This window comes from Rhineura floridana, chromosome 8, assembly GCF_030035675.1.
Source record: "Rhineura floridana isolate rRhiFlo1 chromosome 8, rRhiFlo1.hap2, whole genome shotgun sequence".
Classification (NCBI taxonomy): domain Eukaryota; kingdom Metazoa; phylum Chordata; class Lepidosauria; order Squamata; family Rhineuridae; genus Rhineura; species Rhineura floridana.
In genome coordinates this window covers 16,736,813-16,759,680 of record NC_084487.1, presented here as the reverse complement: position 1 = coordinate 16,759,680, position 22,868 = coordinate 16,736,813, and the positions used below count along the sequence as shown (strand labels likewise).

General features: G+C 42.5%; 1 protein-coding gene across 16 annotated transcripts in view; it reads left to right on the top strand.

The window, feature by feature from the left end:
- The window catches only part of SOX5 (SRY-box transcription factor 5), a 1,141,232-nt gene that overhangs the window by 844,244 nt on the left and 274,120 nt on the right, over positions 1-22,868 (top strand). For all 16 annotated transcript variants that reach the window (XM_061638411.1, XM_061638415.1, XM_061638414.1 and 13 more), the window contains 2 exons: positions 19,856-20,028; positions 21,660-21,728. In XM_061638411.1, the coding sequence (XP_061494395.1) occupies positions 19,856-20,028; positions 21,660-21,728 (242 nt within the window). The remainder of the gene's footprint in view (positions 1-19,855; positions 20,029-21,659; positions 21,729-22,868) is intronic.

Sequence of the window (22,868 nt, the reverse complement as noted above, 5' to 3'; positions counted from 1 at the left end):
AAGCACAAGAATTAAGTTGAATACTGTAATTGTGGCTAGTGCATTGGAATCAGGCTTGCCAGCAATCTGTGGAAATGGACACATGGTTGTTACTGCTTTTTTTCCATGATGGGTCAGCATCCTTGGGCACACTCTAAAGCCCACATCCCAGTGGAGTGACACTAGCAACCCATCAGAATGCTGTTCTTCAACCAACCAAAAATGCATCTATTCATGAAAAGTGTGCATGAAAATGCATATATTTGTAAAGATAACAAATAAAAGTGCATTCTATTAGGAGAAATTGCTTGCAAAAATGTGTATATTGGTCAAAACTGCATTCACACATGTGTCTGTTAGGGGGAAAATGCACCTAAATGCAGATGAAATTTCATGACGACTGCTTTGTTTAAAAAAGATTGCAAAGTGCTGTGGAAATGTGGAGCACTGGGTTTTCAAATGGAAAAATGATAAACTAAGTGAAACTGAAATTGACAAATTCATGTGTACATACCGCTTAGATATACTATATTAAACAGTTTATAAATTCGTTAGACAGACAGACAGACAGACAGACAGACAGATAGATAGATAGATAGATAGATAGATAGATAGATAGATAGATAGATAGATAGATAGATAGATAGATAGATAGATAGATAACTTTGGGTTACATTTTCATTTTGGAAGGCAAAAGGAGGTAGCTAGGTTGACTATTCAAGAGTACAGGGCAAGGAAATCTGATTGACCCATGTTGCAGCTATATTTGTTGAAACAATGCCAATGATGTGTATAGCTACTGCATGCACTCGCTCATGTATTGGAAAGAAGTCTTTCTTCATTCTTTTCCCATTCTTTCTCCATGAACATTAGGTTATACTACAAGCTTTCCAGCTATAATTTTTAATTAATTCTTTGATATATTTGTCTTGGCTGTTGCCATTTGTAAAAACAGCCAGCAGACACCTTGGGCACTGACATTTCTTTGCCCTGGAAAGTGCACTCTGCTGAGGTCAAACGTCTTTTGTAGAGATGGTTATAGCAGGTGAATCAAGCGAGGTATCCAGAGCACAACCTTGTCCCGATTTCTTGGATGAGTTTCGGTTGGTGCAGCTTGAGGATGTTGACAAGGTGCTTGGACAGGTTCGAGCAACCACTTCTGTGCTGGATCCTTGCCCTTCTTGGCTAATAAAAGCTAGCAGAGATGGAACAGCCGGCTGAGCCAGGGAAGTGATTAATGCCTCTTAGCGAGAGGGGGTGGTCTCTGGCTGCCTGACAGAGGCAGTAGTGAGACCACTCCTGAAGAGACCCTCCCTGGACCCAGAAAATCTTAATAACTATAGGCCGGTAGCAAATGTCCCATTCCTGGGCAAGGTCCTTGAACGAGTGGTGGCAGGCCAGCTCCAGATGTTCTTGGATGAGACCGATTATCTGGATCCATTTCAGTCAGATTTCAGGCCTGCTTTTGGCATGGAAATAGCCTTGGTCACCCTGTATGATGACGTCTGTCGGGAGAGAGACAGAGGGAGTGTGACTCTGTTGATTCTCCTTGATGGCTTTCGATACTATCGACCATGGTATCCTTCTGGGAAGACTGGCTGAGTTGGGAGTGGGAGGGAATGCATGGCGGTTGTTCTGCTCCTGCTTTGTGGGTTGGCTCCAGAAGGTGGTGCTTGGGGAACACTGCTTGGCACCCTGGACTCTCCAGTATGGGGTACCACAGGGAGTCAGTTCTACCCCCCATGCTGTTCAACATCTACATGAAACCATTGGGTGCAGTCATCCGGAGCTTTGGAGTGTGTTGCCATCCATATGCTGATGACACGCAGCTCTATTTCTCCTTTTCATCTTCTTCAAGTGAGGCTGTCAATGTGCTGAACCAGTGCCTGGCTGCGACAATGGACTGGATGAGGGCTAATAAACAGGCTCAATACAAACAAGACTGAGATGCTGTTAGTGGGTGGTTCTTCTGACCAGATGGTGGATGTTCAACCTGTCCTGGATGAGGTCGCACTCCCTCTGAAGGAGCAGATTCGTAGCTTGGGGGTTCTCCTAGAACCATCTCTGTCACTTGAGGCTCAGGTAGCCTCGGTGACACGGAGTGCCTTCTACCAACTTTGGTTGGTGGCCCAGCTACGCCCCTATCTGGACAGGGATAACCTGGCTTCAGTTGTCCATGCTTTGATAACCTCCAAGTTAGATTACTTCAATGCGCTGTACATGGGGCTGCCTTTGAAGACAGTTCGGAAGCTGCAGCTTGTGCAAAGTGCAGCAGCCAGACTGATAACAGGGACCAGATAGTTCGAACATATAAAACTGGTTCTGGCCCATTTGCATTGCCTGCCTGTATGTTTCCGAGCTCAATTCAAGGTGCTGGTTTTAATCTATAAAACTTTACATGGCTTAGGACCACAATACCTGATGGAATGCCTCTCCTGACACAAACCCACCCATACACTTCGCTCAACATCCAAGGCCCTCTTCCGGGTGCCTACTCTGAGGGAAGCTCATAGGATGCCAGCAATGGAGAGGGCCTTCTCAGTGGTGGCCCCCAAATTATGGAATGATTTTGTTGACGAGGTGCGCCTGGCGCCAACACTGTTATCTTTTCAGTGCCAGGTCAAGACTTTCCTCTTCTCCCAGGCATTTTAGCATATGTCTTTAAATTGCTTTTTAAAAAATGTGTTTTTTAATTTGCATATTTGTTTTTAATATTTTTAATTGTTGTAAACTACCCAGAGAGCTTTGGCTATGGGGTGGTATACAAATGCAATAAATAAACACCCACATACACACACATACACTCCTGGCTCCTGCCTCTAATTCCCACCTGCCTCCTTAAGTATGTTAGAAGAATGAGCCAGAAAGAGAAGGAAGGAAAGGCCTTTCCTTGGCCTTCTGGGGTCCCATTGACATCTCCTCCTCCTCAGTAACTTAGGAGGGAAATCCACAAGTGGTGTGCACTGGCCGAAGATTTGTAACATTAAGAAGCAACATTAAGAAGCAACATTAAGAAGCCTTCTCACTATTGCCATTCCTATGAATGATAATAGCTGTGATTTCTTCCTTACATGGAACATTACATTCTGTGCAGAATCCCAATGAGAGAAGAGAACATGTGAATCCTAAAAAGTGGACACATCTGTGTATGGATACCACTGAGCAAACCTGCATTAGAAATGATGGGTTGGATCCAGACTTTGCTTCCATAGGCAGGAGTATTCCCCTGAGCAGCACTGAGCAGAACTCACTGATGGATTCTCTCTCTCCCCACCCCACCCCCATCCATCTGATAATGATGCTCCATATTGACATTTCATCCTTTGGAGGAGTGCAGTGTGTTTGCATGTTTCAGTGATGATTCCTGTGATGGGATCCCTGCAAAAACATGTTGGGTGGATGCTGCCAAGTATTCCTGGAAGAGAAATTCTGGATTTGTTTCTGCTCTCAAGGTTGTTGGCTTACAGAAGACTAATTGGCATCAATACATCTGCAAGGGAAACACTATGGCAGGAATAGGAGAAAACATGTTGTGGGAATGTATTCTCACCTGGGCAGAGTTTCTTGAGAACATTTTTGGAGGATGTTGCTTGGACTTTTATCTTTATCACTGAATTATACAGTAAAACTAAATACCCCACAGATTGAAATGTATTCTAGGTGCAGATTTCCGCCCCCCCCCCCAAATTTGGTTGCTACCATATCGTGTCACATTGTGCAGCTTAATCCTGTACATGTATACTCCAAAATGAATAATGCTGTCCCTGCACAGGACTGCAATCTTAATTGTTTACAAAAGAAAGGAATTGCTTGCATGGTGTGAGAGAATGAGAGTGTCTCTCAAGAACTTCTTGTTCCAACTCCAGCTCTGGATTTGTGTGTAAAGAGACAAATGGGAGAGGGATCATTGTAAACATCATATGTGATGACTTTCACAGATCCGTACAGTGACAGTTCATATTCAGAAATGTTTTCCATATTTATTAGTGAAATCTTGATAGTTCAGATCTAGTAAGCGTCTCTACTTGGTATGTCTTTTATATTCCCTTGTCACTTATTTACATATCTGGGGCCTATGAAGGGATGAATGCCCCACTCTTTCCCTCCCCATTGCTGGAAAACTGATGAAGGTGGTCATCATTTGCGCTTCGCCAGAAATAATGGGCATATCATGCTGCTGTGTTGCCAGGGGGAGGATTGCCAGTTTTCTATATACAGGAGTAGTGATATCTGGGGTGGGTGGGTGTGAAATTGTGTTAAGGTTTAGCAATGATCTTTCTTTAGCAGGCTGTCGCCATGCAAATGCATTAATGTCATATTTCATGATACTGAGGATTAACCCCATTCTCAAGGAGTTTTGGAACTCCTTTTCCCTGTGAGTTATGGTTGAGTCTGTCTTTGAGTACCTCTTTCAAAGGATTTCTGGAGCTACCCAAGATCTTAATTGGCAGCTGTTTCAATTCTGATTGTTATGTGTTAGAATCAGAAACTGCCGACCACTGCCTCATCTGCTGAAACCCGTCACTGCCACCTCTCGGCGAAGAGCCTTCTGGGCTCTAGTTTGGCTCCGCCTACCAGGCTGGCAATTGGCTCCTCCTGAGCAGCAGGGAGTGTAAGAGAGTGTTTTCTCTCAGTAATGCCTTGTTTGAGCAACAAGATCTACCTGTTTCTGGACACAAAGCACAGTTTCTCTTAAGTAGGGATGGGTTAATTTGTCAATTTCCATTTCTCTCCTTTCTTGTGTTTTTCCCCTAGTCTGAAGTTCGGTTCTTCACATTTCCACCTCAGTTTGCATTTTTTTTAAAAAAAAGTCCTCATGAAAATCCATCAGCATTTTAGTGCAAATTCCTCCTAATAGACACTTTTTTGGTTTTGCCTAACATACAGATTTTTGCAATGCATTTTCTGCTAATATAATGCACTTTTTAACATTATTTTTATTAATATATGCATTTTTGTACACATTACTTGGCTGGAGAACTGCGCTGCAAAATTCAGAAAAGTGTGAATTTCAAAGGATAGCCGTGTTTCAGTTCATGTCTTGTTTTGGAAAGTGCAAATTAGGCCGGTTCTCCTGTATGAACTGATCACATTTCTCCTCTGATTCCTACTGTTAAGTTTACCAACTGAATCTCCCAGCTTGCTTATTTATTTATTTAAAAAACATTTTGGAGATTCCTTTGCAGATTCTCCATGTAATGTGCAGTTTGGCTCTAAGGGTACCTTTGCTTCCAAGTACTAGAAAGCACCAAACTAAAAGCCTTCCTGTCACTAGGACAAGAGTTGACATTAGTCTCACCCACTTATAATCAGTTTTGACTTGGATAAGGTCACTGTAGTAATTCCAGATTTAAATGGAACACCACTGAAATTAGAAATTGTGTCCTGAACAAGCCTAATCTTTGTTCACTAAACCCCCATTGGCCTGAAATAAAGGTTTAGTTGAATGGCGTAGCTCAGTATTGTGGAGTTTTGAGGACATCAGCAACAGGTACTTATGTCAAACTGTGTTTGACATATGACAGGCCTCTAGTTTGCTGAAAACTAAAGCCCCACGCGTGCACGCGTGTCACCAGGATGGAACAAGGGGTTCTCTTTGAAGAACTCTCTTACAACTGCCAATAATGGATTAAGAGAAGTAATCCATTCAGTGATACTATAGCTCATCAGTGCCTCTGAATTAAAGACATATGTTATGTAGATTTGATGTATGGATTAAAAAAGATAATCTGTTAGGTGACATACAGCATTGTGAGATAAGTGGGCTAGGCAGATTCCATATACGGATTGCAACAGATAATTCCATTTAAGTAACACTGGACAAGTTGAAAGACAAGGGAGGTTGGGGGGGGGCATGGGGAAATGCACCACTCCGGTTAGGAAGAGTAATACATTGCGTGACACTCGGGATCTTGTAACGAGAAAAATTAAGACGAGAAAGTGGAAAGGGTTCAGGACATTTTGCTTTGGAAGACGAATGAGGAGGGGGAAGCCATGATAAGGAGATTGCTCAAGAGAACAAGTTTTGGTTTTATACCTTTGATTAATACAGCACAGGAGATGTTGTAAAGCAGCATGCCCCCGTATTGCCAATATGAATATTTATTCTTGAGGTTTTTCTGAGTGCATTTTTTATGCCAGATGTGCCCCAACTACTGAGTTCTCTTTTAATGATAGCTTTGTTGTTGTTGTTTTTCAAATGGGAAAGAGAGAAAGAGGAGGGGCAGAGAGATCCTGAAACAAAGGAGGTTGGATACATGTGATCATTTGTCACTCCTTATGATACATACAGTGTTTATTGCAACCCATGCTGTTTCTTCTCCGTTGGCTTATTTTTAATGAATTTGGAGTTGGTAACAAAAGACATTTGCCTTTGGCAGGCTCTAGCCTGAAGAAGATTTCCAGTCTGCCAAGAGGGTGAGGGTGTGTGTAGGGCTTCCCCAAGAGCTCACAAGGGAACCGGGGCGTTCAGAAGAGACCCTCCAGAAACTGGAGGAAGGGCCATAGCTCATATGTGGTAGAGGATCTGCTTTGCATGCAGAAGGTCCCAGGTTCCGTCCCTGGCGTCTTCAGGTAAGTCTGGGAGGGATTTCTGCCTGAAATCCTGGAGAGCTGCTGACTGTCAGTGTAGGTGAGGTGTGAGGTGTGGGGTACCATTGGTCCTCCAGATGTTGGTTAATTTCAGCTCCCATCATCTATGCTTCCTGGTGCTGACCTCTTTCAAACAGAGAGCTGTTCTCTGACGCTCTTCAACTATAGGACACGTGCCCATATTATCATAGCAATATGGACCTTAGCTCAGCGGCAGAGCATCTGTCTTGCATCCAGAAGGTCCCTGGTTCAAACTCTGTCATCTCCAGGTAGGGCTAGGAAAGAATACTATCTGAAATCCTGGAGAGTCGCTGCCAGCCAGTGTGGAAAATACTGAGCTAGGTGGACCACTGATCTGACTCAATATAAGGCAGCTTCTTATGTTCAAGTAGTTTTGTTCCTGGAAGGCTGATGAGTTTCAGGAACTTCTGTTAATGACTGTGGAGTATTTAAGGTGTGCTGTTAACCCCTATTAAAAGCTGTGGAGTTGAGCCTTCCCTGTGACTCTGTTCCTCTGTGTAAGAGGGGGGTGATGGGAGTGGAAGAAAGTCCCTTTGATGTGCCCTTGCCCAGGGAGGCCCAGCAGCAAGATAGACGCCATGTTGAATTAGAAATATCTGGGACTGGAAACATGTGCGAAATAATGTGACATTTATTCGTAAGAATATAACATAAGAAGAGTGTGGCAAAGTGGGCCAGTGGGTCATCTAGCCCAGCACACTGTTCTCAAAGTGGCCAACCAGATGCTTATGGGGAGCCTGCAAGCAGGACATGAGTGCAACAACATTCTCCTAACTTGTGATTTCTAGCAACTGGTATTTAAAGGCATTCTGCCTCTGCCAATGGAGACAGAATAGAGCCATCGTGGCTAGTAGCCATGGATAGTCTTATCCTCCACGAATTTGTCTAATCCTCTTTTAAAGCCATCCAAGCTGGTGGCCATCGCTGCCTCTTGTGGGAGAATATTCTGTTCTTCTTAGTAAGGTGAATTTTGTGCAGAGGCTGCTGCAATTTTATCTACGGGTAAAAATTGCGATGACATAATCACATCAGGTGCAGTGTCATGGCATCATCAACGACAAATCCTAACTCACTTCAGCCAATCAGATTAAATGGCAATGTGGGGAAATGCGGTCAAGGGCAGCAAGGGCAAAGTAGATGAAAAAGGGCATGGAGAAGAAGGGCACCCAAACAACAGGAAGGTGATTGTTACATTGAGTGCCAGCAAGAGCTGAAAACAAGAGGCTTCTGGATATCCATGAAAGGAAACACAAAATCAAGTGAGTCATTTTGGCTCAGCACTGCTCAGTGATCTGCTGAGGGAGGGTGATATTGCCAATAGCAGCTATCTTTTTTGAATATTTTAGGGACAATGACAATTTGTTGGGCTCAGTTGTGATGGATGGTTGGGTACCACACAGGGCAATTCTCAGAGTTCTCTAGGAAGAGGGATTGATTGTTAAACACTCAGGGAACTGTAGCTCTGTGAGGGAAATAGGAGTGTCCTAACAACTCTCAGCACCCTTAACAAACTCAAATTCCCAGAATTCTTTGGGAAAAGTGGTATGATACTGCTTTGAATGGATAGTGCAGATGAGGCACTATAACAGATATATTCTTTTTCACATGTACTGCTGCCAGGCCTGGTCTTCCCAACCTATACTTTCTCTCTCTTGCTTTTTCTTTACCTATATTGATGCATGTTGGTTGGCTATATCAAATGTGTTCCTCTTAAAAAGAGAATATTTTGCACAATCCTCAATGGAGTGCTGCTCCAGAGCGCTCCAGAGGAACCAGCTGAGACTATTCACAAAATATTTTTATAAATATATCTCACTTGAATTTTTTTAGAGTGTTTTAATAAGGGTGTCATGATGGAGGTGGGAGCAAACAATCCTTAATATATATATACTTGTCTTTTTTTAAAAAAAATGCCATATTTTATGCCGTGACTTTAATACAATGTTATTGCATCTGTCTAAGTTGTAATAATAGCACACTGTATTCTCTGATGCTTCTTTGAAAGATAGACAATAACAATTCAAAAGCCATTTAGTTCATTACTCTGACAGTGAAATGACTCAGAGGTAGATTGAACTGTTTTTCTGTGTATATTCTGAGGAGCTGATTGATATTGTTCTTGGGCCAAGATACAATTCAGCCAAAAGCTAAGCGCTTTTCAATCCCGGTGACTTCAGGATGCAGGGGATGGTTGGCGAATACTGATGCTACAATGTCCCTGAAGCTACAGAGGGGTTGACCTGATCAGACCTTTGGCTTCCTTCTGTGTAGGCATGTATTGGATTGCATTGTGGAAGTCGGTCACCTCACCACTGCAGGCTTCACTATCGGATATGCTTTCTAATGTGCATTCCCGCCTTCAGCTGATGCAACTAATCATGCATGAGCATGTTTTATTTGGAAGCAAATTCCATTCTGGAAATGGAATCCTAAGTAGGCTTAGGATTGTGGTGTAAGGTGATTTAATTCAGAAAGATGGGATGGGGTGGGGTCGAGGGACAGAACATTTTAAATACCCCAGCACTGTGAAACTAGTAACTGGCTTTTCACAAACCTTTTTTTAACATCTAAAAATAACAAAGTCTAAATGCAAAACAACATTGCTAAAATTTAGCAATAGGGGGTTGAATGAGCAGTGAATATATAAATATAGATTTTTGTTGTTTTTTTCCTTGTTTTATTCTTAGCATAAATTCCCCACCCCACCCCAAACATGAATCAATGACTCTGTAAGTTAGGCTGTGATCAGAAAGACGTGGAGGCTTCTTGGTTAAGACGGAGCCTGGATTACGTGCCCCATATTTCTGCTAAGCAGCTGATTTCTCCTAAACAGTGCACCAGCCACTGGCAGCAGTCTATTAGGTGCTCAACTAGCCTCCTTTTTTAAAAAAAAAAAAGTCTGCCTGCCTGGAGCTACAAGCTATGGGAAGGGAGTTCTCAACCTATATCTAGCTGGTGAATTTAATTATGCTTGGTAGGTCACATCTAAGCTAGTGATAGAAAAGGTCCCAATTTGTATCTCTAGTTATAAAAGAAGACCTATGGGGACAGGAATGAGAAAGCACCCAGTTCTCACAGTCGCTCAGAGTAGTGCTTCTGGGAAGCCCGCAAGCAGTACGTGAACCCAATAGCCAGCTGTTGTTCCAGATTTGTTCCTGGTTTGAACACATTTTTGAACTGGGTCTCCTCTCCCCCTTTTCTTTGGAGTCCTGAAGAGACGTTGCTAGCAAATGCAGAACAAGAACCTGTAGTGAGAAATCAGAGGGCATTGCAAAGATAATAACAGATGGAGGGACGGCTTAAAAGCTTAGGTTCAAACCTCGGACGCCCCTGTTTATTAGAGTAGCTTGAGGGGTAAAATCAGAGGTATTACATTTAAGCTCATCAACCCTTGGCCCTGTCGTCATCTTCAGCCTTGAGGCAAGAGGCAAAGAAAAGTGGCAAACCTCTCTATGTTCTCCTGCTGGCAGACGTGAGCAGACAGAGGCATTTCGTACTGTGACAACCTGCCAATCAATAGGTTGGCTGCAAATATATTAAGGCTCGGTGTTTCTTCCCTGGTTCAGTTAAAAAAATAGTTTAATTTTGATAGTTATTCATACTGGAGGGCATGTGCATGCGGGTGTGTATGCACACATTTATACAACTTGGCATTTTACCAGCCAGCTTGGCTAGCTCTAAGAATTCCTCAATATCAATGTGTCATTTTTTAAAAAAGAAGATGTTTGGGAGCCCTTTTTATGCCTTTCTGATTTGCTATGCAACTTTTGTTTCTTTGTTTATTCATGTATTTGTTTGTTTTACATTCCCCTCTTTCCTCCCAAGATACATATTTAATTATTTAAATTTGTTTGTGATGGTACATATTTTAATTAAATGTAGAAGGCTGTCATTCATTGTACGTTTGAATCCAGGAACATAGGTCTAAGATACTGATGAAAGCAGAATCTAGGTACACATTAAACACACACACACACAAACTAAACAAGGACTGAATGTATCAGTTGCTAGTAGCCTAACTCTGTCTCCAGGCACTTCACCACCTTGGAAAGGCCTTCAAGACTTTTCAAAAAGCAAACAAACCAGACTTGATCCAGTTAAATTTAGCCATTAAGTCCTGTTGACGGCAATGGAACTTGTTGTTTCTTGTGACTAAACTGGTTGCTTTGGTGCATACCCATTGTGGGTAACTTAAGAGGGAATGCGATCAGTGACTATATTTGAGAGCTGGTGTGGTAGGTAGATTTGACTGGGGACGCTCAATTTCGATTCTCCCCTCAGCCATGACGCTCATGCAATGGTTGTGGGTCAGTCAGTGTCTTTCCACCTAACCTATCTCACAGGGCTGATGTGCAGATAGACACATATTATTATTATTATTATTATTATTATTATTATTATTATTATTATTATATCCAACCTTTTCTCCAAGGAGTTCAGGGTGGCTCCACCCTGAGCTGGTTCCCCCTCCTCATTTAATTCCCACAACAACCCTGTGGGGTAGATTAGACTGAGAAGCAATGACTGGCTCAAAGTCACCCAGTGAGTAGGGTGGCTCCAAAGGTGGCCAGGTGGGGCCCTGGCTGAGGGCCCCACAGCCCACAGTGCCCCCTGAAGGGCCCCTTATTATGGTGGGGGAGTATCACTCCCCTTCCATGGCAGGCTCCGTGCTGCAGATCACAGGGAGGAAGCTGCCCACCCTCTCGCTCGCTCTCCCCCTGTCCACCTGCCTGCTCTCTCTCTCTCTCTCTCTCTCTCTCTCTCTCTCTCTCTGCCCCACCTGATTGCTCTCTCGCTCTCCCCCTGCCCACTCCCCCTCCTCCTCTTGCTTGCCCGCTTGCCTTCTCCCCCCTCCCTTGCCCTTCCTCCCCTCTTGCTTGCCCCCCCAACCCCCCTGCTCGCTCACTCTCTCCCCCACTCGCCCTCCCCCACCTCCCCCACTCACTCAACCCCTGCTCGCTCACCTGCCATCCCACCTCCCCACCTGCCTGCCCGACCTCCCACTCCTCTGCCCGCCTGGTAGGTAGGTAGGTAGGTGGAGTGTGCATATATGCAGGTGCCAGGGCCCGGGGGAAGCTGGTGCCCAAGGGCCCGGCGTGCCTGGGGCCGGCCCTGCCAGTGAGCTTGAGCTTCATGGCTACGTGGGGATTCGAACCCTGGTCTCCTAGGTCCGAGTCCAACATCTAACCACTACACCATACTGGCTTCACACAAAACCAGTGAGGACATAACAGTAAAATTATGGTAGTAACACAGGGAGCTTCCTTATACTGAGTAAAGCTGTCGTCCATGGACCACCAGTGGTCTGTCAGCTTCAATATGGTATTCCGTGGAATGTCTGCAATAAATATTCATCTTGATTTTTAACTGCATTTTGAATTGTCACTTATTTCTTATATTGAATGTTATTGTATTACAGTTGGGAATACAAATAAAATGCAACATAAGAAATGAAAGAAGCAATAAAAATACAATAAGGCGTGCAGTGCATTACAGTTGCTACAAAAGGGAGAAAAAGCATTAGGTGGTCTGCCAAGACCCTCAGCAATTGTCAAGTGAAGTGGTCTGTGGGGGGGGGGAGGTTGGGGCCACTGATCTATTTGAAAGGCTGGCTAGTCCAAGTCCAGCTGAAAGACTAGGAGCCATAAGAAGGGAGCATGCAGGCCTTGAAGCCGCACACAGGTCACTTGGTCACAGACTTCCCCATGATGGTGAGATGTACCACATTTCTATTTTCCTGCATTTCTATTAAAGAGCTCAAGTTCAGGATCAGCTTCCCACTGAAATGAGCACTTTATTTTATGAACTTACATCTTTTTTCATACCTTGGGAATCCCTTGAGTGTGTGGAAGCCTCAGTCTTATTTTTAGGTGGCCCCATTTCACTTCCAAATTGATAGGCACAAAACCACCCAAGTTTGCTATATGAGGGAATGGTGGTGATTCCATTTTAGCTCCAATCTGACGAAACCAATTGTGGGATCTCATGTTTTCACAGGCTGTCTTGTCTTTTCGCATTAATATTCCAGAGGGATTAAGAGGACTATAAGTATTTTCACAAGGTCAAAACTGATTCCAGATCACACAGTTGAAATGCCAGTTCTGGGCAGATATTGTTGTGCGGCGTGTGTGCATATTCTCAAAGAGCACAGCTATTACATGCTAAATAAGGAACTGGTTGGCTTTTCGTGTGTAGAGAAATCTTTTCTACAAAACTGCAAAGTGAATTGCCTTGGGTCTATGAGCTGCCTTGACATTTATTTACTTTCATTTTACCAAATTTATATACCACTTGCTTGTAATGGAGCCTCTGAGCAGTTTACAAGACATATTAAAATTATTAATATGGAAACATTTAAAACAAGTAATTGAAAACATTTAAAAGATAATTAAAATTAACATTAAGCTAAACATGTCAATATAAGAATGTAAGAGTACAAGAAGAGCCTGCTGGATTAGGCCAATGGCCCAGCTAGTCCAGCATCCTGGCAACTGGTATCAGAGGCATACTGCTTCCAACTGTGGAGCCAGAGCATAACCATTGTGACTGCTAGCCATTGATAAACTTAACCTCCATGAATCTGTCCAATCCTCTTTTAAAGCCATCCAAGATGGCAACCTCATGTGGGAGAGAATTCCATAGCTTAACTACGCACTGTGTGAAGAAGTTCTTTCCTTTGTCCATCCTGAATCTTCCAATGTTCAGCTTCCTTGGATGTCCACGAGTTCTCATGTTATAAGAAAGGGAGAAAGACTGTCCACCTTTTCCATGCCATGCATAATTGTATTCACTTCTATCATGTCACCTCTTAGTTGCCTTTTCTCTAAACTTAAAAAGCCCCAAATGCTGCAACCTTTCCTCATAGGGGAGATGTTCCATCCCCTTGATAGTTTTGGTTGCCTTTTTCTGAACCTTCTCCAAATCTACACTATCCTTTTTGAGGTGAGGCAACCAGAGCTGGACACAGGACTCCAAATGCGGTCACACCATGGATTTGTATAACGGCATTATGATAGTGGCAGTTTTATTTTCAGTTTCTTTCCTAATGAAACCTCGCATAAAATGTGACTTTTTCACAGCTGCTGCACATTGGGTCGGCATCGATGTGTCCGGATAGCCTTGTTTTAAGTGGGCGTTGAAAAAAGGACAGTGAAGGTGCCTGCCTGATGTCAATAGGCAGGGAGTTCCTTCACATTTGGCTCAAAATCTGTGTTTCCTCCCTCAGCAAAACTTCTTCATCTCCTTTCTACTCAGTGTTTCTTACCTACTTACCCAAGCATTGATGTAAATTCAGACAAGTTTTATCACATGAAAGTCAGTGGTGTAGATGCTTCAATGCAGCTGATCCTGAAATCTCTTAAGGAGAATTCCAGCTGTACCTCTTTCCTTTTCCTTTTTTTTACAGTTGGGGCAGGGGAGCTGCTAATTCCTTTTGCTTAACAACTCTTTGGGTTGCAAAGACTTGTCACAGATGCTTCTAACTAATTGCATGTCCAGGTGGCAAACACACGGCTGCATAGAGGCTTTGGTCTCCAAAGGCATTTGAAGTGCAAACTGTAAATTAGAAAGGTTTCCTCCGTAACTTTTAATATTTTACCATGCGGCGTTGATCCCTCACGCACCAAGCCTGGCGAAACTCTAAATAAAGTGCTATAGTTCCATTGCACTGATTGCATTTCTAGCAGGCTTCACCGAAGTGAGACATCATGAGGACTACTTTGTCCAAAGCTATATGTATTTCTGACACAGAAGTGAATTGTGTGTAGGAAATTGCATGACTCCTATGTGTAGACACTTGTCACGTGTGACAACCGCTAGAGAGATGATAACTCCCCAGTACATCTCCATGTGATAAAAGAGATGTGAGTTTGATTATTTACTTTTATTTATTTTAATATTTTATGCTGCCTTTCAGGTCCGGCTCTTCCAAAGCAGCTGAACCATAACATTCATCATAACATAGTGTAACAAAAAGACACAATCTATTCTAAAATACAGGAGTATCAAAAATATTAGTCCAGCATCAGTTTGAATCAGTGCAAATGCTGGATATACTAAATCCAGCAGCTAAAATAAAACATTTTTTAAAGCAGCAGCATAAATACAGAGCACTAAATTATTAATTAAAGGCTACTTGAAACAGTAAGGTCTTCAAGGGCTGTTTAAAAACTGGCAAAGTAAAAGCAGTATCTACTTATCTGGGGAAGAAGTTCCATGAACATGGAGCCACCACTTTAAAGGCCCTGTCTCCAGAGCCTACCAGCCTTACAGATCTTGATGGCAGGCCCATAAGCAATATCTGAAGCCAATCTGAAACCCAGGTGGGTTTGTAAAGTCCTTTAAATAACCTGGTACCAAACCTTCAAGCAGGTATGGGGAACCTATGGCTCTCCATAGGTTGCTGGACTAAAACTCCCATCATCCCGAGTATTGGCTATGTTGGTTGGGGCCTATGGGAGTTGGAGCTCAACAAAATCTGGAGGACAACAGGTTCACCATTTCTACTTTAAACTGGACCCAGAAAAAGCTGGGACCCAATACAGCTGCTGTAATATGTGTTATGTGCTCCAATTGCTTGGTCCCCCAAAGCAACTGGGCAACTGGGTGGAGTCTGCCCCAGCTGAAGCTTTCAAACCATCCTTTAAAGCAGCTCTGTGTGTTTGGTATATTAATTTAGTGGAATTAAGCCATGTCTTTCTTGCCTGCAGAGTCATTCACACCTCTGTCTTAAATCTCAGGCGAGGAGTGAAATTATTTGTTTCACAACAATTTTTTGCAGTTTAAGGCATCATTTTACTATTTTGTATCTTTCATAGATAGTACAAGCATTGTGGGAAATGGGGAGTGGTAAGAGGACTACTGGTTTCAACCAGTTAAGTGGCCAATTCTATCCTCTCTAGTTTAGCGAGGCAGGTAATTTGCCATTTGCAAAACTTTCTGTACTGCCAAAATTAGGATAAAATATTACAGCAGTGAACAGCATACAATCAACAAATAGATTACATGCATGAAAGAAGTCCAAAAGCCACCACAAATCGGTAGATCAACTGAATACATCAACATGGCTGGATGATCCCTCAGAAACAGTAGTAGTATTGATCATCTGACGTTGGGCACTTGGCAACATTGTTTGGAAGGCCTTGGCTTTTAAAATAATCTCCTTCGTTATGAACCTGCATGTGGGCTCTGATCATTTATGGATGCCTTCTTCTTTGTCCATCTGCTAGCAGAGGTACAACAGGTGGACTGGACCACCTCGGCTGTGACATTAGGGATGGGGAGAAATTCGATTCACTTCGCATTTACAGGTGACCCAATTTGCACTTTCCAAAACAATGTGCAAACTGAAACACAGCCATCCTTCGAAATTTGCATTTCTCCAAATTGTGCAATGAAGTTCTCCAGCCAATTAATGTTTACAGGAATGCATATACTAGGGTAACTGCATATATTAATGAAAACATACAAAAAGGCATTATATTCGAGGAAACTGCTTTGCAAAAAGGTGCATATTCGGCATAAGTACATACAAACATATATTTATTATGAGAAACTGGCACTGAAAGGCTGATGAATTTTCATGAGGAACCCTTTTAAGAAAAAAATGCAAACTGATGTGAAAATGTGGAGACCCGGACTTGTAAAAGATTGGGGAACAATCAGAAATGTAGAGAACCTGACACGGACATATTCACCCATCTCTATGTGACATCTAAACTATGGAAGGTTCTCTCTTAGGAGACTGATCAGCTTTGGTTAGGCAATATAGATTTGTCTCTTCTGATAAGGCTTCAGGCTTAATTCCAGGTGGTTTTGAGATACCCTTGTTGGCAATTTCATGCGTTTTTCCATTTCTTAGTCTGTGGTTTTAGCTTGAAGATTCTTTTTTATTGTTGAGGAGCCTGCTTGATGGAAGGGAAGGGTAGAAGGTTTTTTGTTTGCTTGCTTGTTTTGGTGGTATCTGGCTCAAGATATTTCTGGAATATGTGCACAAAACTCTCACCGTCCTTGCTTGCTCCTCTGCGTTCCTGCTATGCATCCTATTACTGCCTCTTCCTTCTCCTCCCCTCCCCTCTGTCTGTTCTAATGCAGGCTCATACAAATTACTGCATCCTACCTACGCCTTTATTCTCAGATGCTGAGGTTGTTTGAAAGGCCAGGGACCAATGAAAGCAGTGTTAGAAAGATGCCATTGCAAAGAACACCACAGCAATAGTGAAATACAACTAGGCCAACCACTGCATGAGACTTACAATGCACAGTGGCATCACTTAGATTGTAGAGCAGAAGGAGCCAATGTGGTGTCTTCTAGATGTTGTTGAACTACAACTCCCAGCATCTGCGACCACTGAGCATGCTGTCTGGGACTGATGGGAGTTGCAGTCCAATCTGGAGGATGCCCGGTTGATTAGCCATGCTATAGAGAATATGCTCCCATGATAGCAAAAGGTTCCTTGCTGTGTGAGGGGCTGAGTTCCAACCTAGAAAAGATGTATGGGGAACTCTCCCATCCTGGCAAAAGTGGATGACTGAAGGAGCTATTAGGTGAGCTTACCTAATTCACACATTCTGAAGCAATACGAGAACTGAAACACAGCCATCTTTTGACATTTACACTTCTCCAAATTTTGCACTGCAGTTCTCCAGCCAAGTAAGGTGTACAAACGTCCATATACTAGGGCAAAGTGTGCATTAACAATGTATATATTAGTGAAAATATAATACAAAAAATGTATTTTAAGGGAAATTGCTTTCCAAATTTGTATAGGGGAAATTGCATACAAACATATGTATATTAGGAGAAATTCGCATCAAATGACTGATGAATTTTCATGAGGATTTCTTTAAAAAGCATTTGTAACCTGTTGTGGAAACATGAACGTTAGATTGGGAAAAGGAGAAAATGAAAGTAACCAAAAACTGATAGATCCACCGATCTGTACCTACCAATGGTATGTCCAAGAGAAGTGGTCCCAAGAACAGAACCTCTGAAGCTGATAGAAAAAATGGGCAGATACATATATTGGTCAAGATGGTCTTTTAATAGCCAGGATCCAAAGAACTGCTTTGGTCTTGCACTAGCCCTGTAGAGGTTTTGACTACTTTCCCCTCATGAGCTGGCGTTCTCCCCGTACATTGATCCCCCTGCAATCTGTGACAGCTGACCCTAATGCACAGCAAAAGCAAATGCCTCCCTCTCTCATTAGCAATAGGACCAGGATCCTCTTGTCTCTTTGCACTACTTTGCTAAGTAGGGAAGGCCAGCAGATGACATTTGACCCCTTCCCTCCCACCCCAAAAGGAAGCCAGCCCTGTCTTCAGGTTCCCTATGTATTCTAAACAGGTGACCAGCACTGTCAAAGTTGCACTAACAGTCTGTTGAGCGCCCTGGTTCTGACAGACAATATGTGTTCAACCAATCATCGTCATACATTAAACCTCTTGCATGGAAGTTGCACCTCTTCATACTACTTTCATTATAGGTCCATTTTTGTTCATTCTTTAATGAAAGATTATAGAGCATGTACAAGCGTGTAAAGTCAGCTGTAACATTTTGAGGACATTGAACTTGTCAAGGATTATCAATACCTCAGCACAGTCATTAACCAAAATGGAGACAATAGTCAAGAAATCAGAAGAAGGCTAGGACTAGAGAGGGCAGCTATGAGAGAACTAGAAAAGTTCCTCAAATGCAAAGATGTATCACTGAACACTAAAGTCAGGATCATTCAGACCATGGTATTCCAGATCTCTGTGTATGGATGTGAAAGTTGGACGGTGAAAAAAGGGGATAAGAGAAAAATCAACTCATTTGAAATGTGGTGTTGGAGGAGAGCTTTGTGCATACCATGAACTGGGAAAAAGACAAATAATTGGGTGTTAGAACAAATTAAACTAGAACTGTCACTAGAAGCTAAAATGATGAAACTGAGGTTATCATACTTTGGACACATCGTGTGAATACATGATTCATTAGAAAAGATAATAATGCTTGGAAAAACAGAAGGGAGTAGAAAAAGAGGAAGGCCAAACAAGAGATGGATTGATTCCATAAAGGAAACCACAGACCTGAACTTACAAGATCTGAACAGGGTGGTTCATGACAGATGCTCTCGGAGGTCGCTGATTCATAGGGTCGCGATAAGTCGTATTCGACTTGGAGGCACATAACAACAACAACAACTTTTCCCTTTTTTGTGTGAGGTTCCTGGGATATGCTCTCCCCAGGAGACATGCCTGGCATCATCAATATCTGTTTTTAGGTGCCAGGCCAACAACATGCTTATTCTCCCAGGTTTTTGGACTTTAATTTTATGCTTATCTTTTAGTGGGGTCGGGTTGAGTTGGATCTGCTCTTATATATATATTAGTGGTGTATTTTAGGTTATGTTAATTTTGTTTTTAATATTTGTTGCTTTAAGTTCACCTTTCTGAGGAAAAAGCGATTAAATAATAATAATAATAATAATAATAATAATACACTAAAGTTGTGTCAAATATTTCTCCCATTTTTTTTAACCATTCTTCACCATTTAATGAGGAAATAGAAAAATGGAGATAAAATTTTGGTGAAATTCTCATGGGTTGCATGCAGGGTTTTTTTTGCTGTGCTTCTCTGACCTTTGAAGTGGCTGAGGGGTGGTTGTGAGCACCCTTTTCTTCATTCTGTAAATCATCTCATCCGGAGCCTGCACTTTGCAGCCTTCCCAGGTGCACACTCTTCCATCGAAACCCAGGGGAAGGAATCATGAGGGAACCTCTCCCATCAGGAAGCTGAGTTGCCAGGGAGGCTGCCAAGTGCTGAATAAATGTTTAATGAAGAGCGGAGGGAACACATGGTAACCTCAGTGACCTCGCAATGGAAGATGCACTCAAAACCCTGTATCCACTGAAATCCTAAAGAAACTCTGAAGTGTCCTGAAAATGAGGGGGGGGGAAATGAAACCCTTTTTTGCATGGGAAGAAAATGGAGAAGAAATTAAAGGACAGGTTTTGGCCCAGGACTTGCATGCAGGGAGCCCTTCGTTATACGCGTGTATCTCTAGATCAGGACCTTTTGATATACAGCATAGGTGAGACAAAATATTTTGAGTAAGTAAGTAAATGATGGGTTAGTCTCCTGAACATATTACCGTGTGGCAATATGCATTTTCTGCTCTGCCTTACAGGAAACATTCTGTTGGCACTTCCCCAGTTCTCATTTCTCATTCTGTCCCCCCCCCCTCTTTTCTCCCTTTACCTTTTGTCACCATATGATGCTCAGGGACTCCAGAGAGCCTAGCTGAGAAGGAGAGGCAGCTTATGGGCATGATCAATCAGCTGACCAGTTTGCGGGAGCAGCTGCTGGCAGCTCACGATGAGCAGAAGAAACTGGCGGCCTCACAAATTGAGAAGCAGCGCCAGCAAATGGAGCTGGCCAAGCAGCAACAAGAACAGGTGAATGATTATTATTAAAAGGGACTTTTAATCTAGTGCGGCTCTTTAGTTTGGGAAGGGGGGGAATATTAACACTCCATTAGCTTGGCCTTATTTTAAGGAGGTGTGAAATAATGCAGGATTTGAGCCCAGGACTTTTTGTGTGTGTGGCATGGGGAATGAAAAGTTGAATAAAATACATAGAAGTATCTATTATTTGTGTGTGAGGGGAAAGCAGCACAAACAACTTTAAGCATTTCATGTAATTTCACATTATTGTGGAGTGGTGCTGCTGGTAGTAGGGGTGATTTGAATGTAATCCACAAGACTCAGTCCCTGCCCCCCAAGTTTTTGTCAAACCATGGGGCCCTAATCATCATCATCATCATCAATTTATTATTATTATTATTATTATTATTATTGCTAGTTGTACTACACATTAGTTTAACTTCTCACACAAAAAACATAGGAAGCTTCCTTCTACTGAGTGAGACCATTGCGGTCAACACTGACTGGCAGCCGCTCTCCAAGGTTTCAGACTGGGGTCTCTCTCAGCCTTACCTGCAGATGCCGGGGGTTGAACCTGGGACCTTCTGCATGCAAAGCAGATGCCCTATCACTCAGCTTTGGGAATTCTTTGTGAATTCTGATGTAAATTGACCTGATTCACACCTCAGAGACTAATGTGCGGATCAGAATTTAGTTATCTGCCAACTTTCATCCTTCCTGAATGTTCTGCTGTGGGAAAAAAGCATCAACTTGTTAAATTGTGGGGCCCTTTTATTATTATTATTATTATTATTATTACACATTAGTTACTTGTAACACAAAAACTTAGGAACGTAAGATTGGTATTGTTTATATTGTCTGGCAATGGCTCTCTGAAGACTTCAGACAGGGTTTCTCTCCTAATCCTTCCTGAAGATGCTGCGGATTGAACTCAGGACCTTCTGCATGCAAACCAGATGCTCCACCATTATGTTATGTCTCCAAGTGATTACAACATATTTAGGAGCATAACTATACATAAAAATACATCACAGAATCAGAGAATAGTCGAGTTGGAAAGGGCCTACAAGGGCATCGAGTCCAACTGCCTTCTCAATGCAGGAATCCAGCTGCTTCTTGAATGCCTCCAGTGTTGGAGAACCCACCACCTCCCTAGGTTATTGCTGCTGTTGTCGTACTGCTCTAACAGTTAGGATTTTTTCCCTGATGTTCAGCTGAAATCAGGCTTCCTGTAACTTGAGTGGAGGAACAAGTGTTAACTTATTCACACAGCCCTCTCTATCCTCCATCCGGGCAAGCAAGAAGTGTTATCAAAGTTAAATGACACATTCTAGCCAGTCAGAAACACACAAGGAGAATGCAAGTCAGGGCAAGTGAGAGGTGTAGCCTAAGGAGAGCCGGTGGGAATGGATGTCACCTGGGAATTCCAAGGGCCAGATAGAGATGTCTGGAGAGTCGCATTTGGATCTAATTTTCAACAAAGGCAGTTCCATGTGATATCACTAGTACAGAGGTGAGGAACCTGTGACCCTCCACGTGTTGTACCAGCTGTGGGCAAAGATCTAAACTGAGTTAGGGGAAAACTGTCCTTTAAGACTGCAATTACAACCCCTATTAAATACTGTTGTGTGTTGATCCCATAGATTGCAAGGCAACAGCAGCAGCTTCTTCAGCAGCAACACAAAATCAACCTTCTTCAGCAACAGATCCAGGTCAGAGATTCTGAATCTATCCATTATTTTCATGCTCTCTTTCTTTGTGCCCTTTCCCATACACCCCGAATTCAATGATTTATTGGCATTTATAAATAGGCAAGCATATCTGAGTGTACGTAGACTGGTGTTGGTTTCAGATCTATGGATGTGGTTGTGTGTATTGGCGTGCCTACTCATAGGGTTTGCAATGCAAGGCTGACTTGATTGCAAGATCCTTCTGTTCCAACAAGCCTTTTAAGTAGAGACCTTTTTTCCAGTCTGCACGAGTACTGGAATTGTTTTTAAGGTGCTTTATCACTTGTTGTTTGGCACCCTGGATTCCTTTTGGGAGGATTTAAAAAAATACATAAATGTATCTGCTGCAGAAATGGTATTCTGAGAACCATAGCTTGTTCTCATAAAACATGTTTCTAGCCCTCATGAAACCACATGTCTTTTAGCTGAAACTGCAATCTCCCTGTTCTTTCCAGATGATAAAAATGAAATCATTCTGACCTTTTCTCTAATGAAAGCCCTTTTATTATTCCAGTGTTTTCATTTAGTAGAGAGAGAATGCATGGAGAATGGGCTTTAAAAAATAGCCTTTTGTAAAACGATGGGATTAAAAAAAAAAAAAAGCAAGTACTTTTTCAGATGGAACTAGGAAATGTCCATCTGCAGGTCCAGTCCTATCATTAGGCAGAATGAGGAGGCAGATTCTAAGGGGTGGACAGTGGTGGTGAGGAGGTGACATTGATTTATGATTATCAGACTTGAGGGCTGTGATCTAACAATATGTGTGTAAACCAGCTAGGACTCTGCATGCATAGCCTCAGCCAGCCAATAAGCATCTGCACTATTCTTTGGGGACTGGAGAGCAGTAGGGATTAAATCCAGTCCCCAGTTTTCATTTCTGAACAGCCTTGTTTGCACAATTCCTCTTCCAGTTATCACATGCTCTGAACTGGGTTAGACTGAAACCTCCGAGATCTGATTTAGATTTGAGCTGAATCAGTAATAGACATTATCAATGTGGCTTTCATCTTAATCTCACTGATCATTTTCTGTGAAGTGAAACTTTTCTTTTTAAAAACCAAATCTAGTTCTTTTAAAGTTACAGACTAATTGGTTCAGCGATTCTTACACAGAGCAAATACT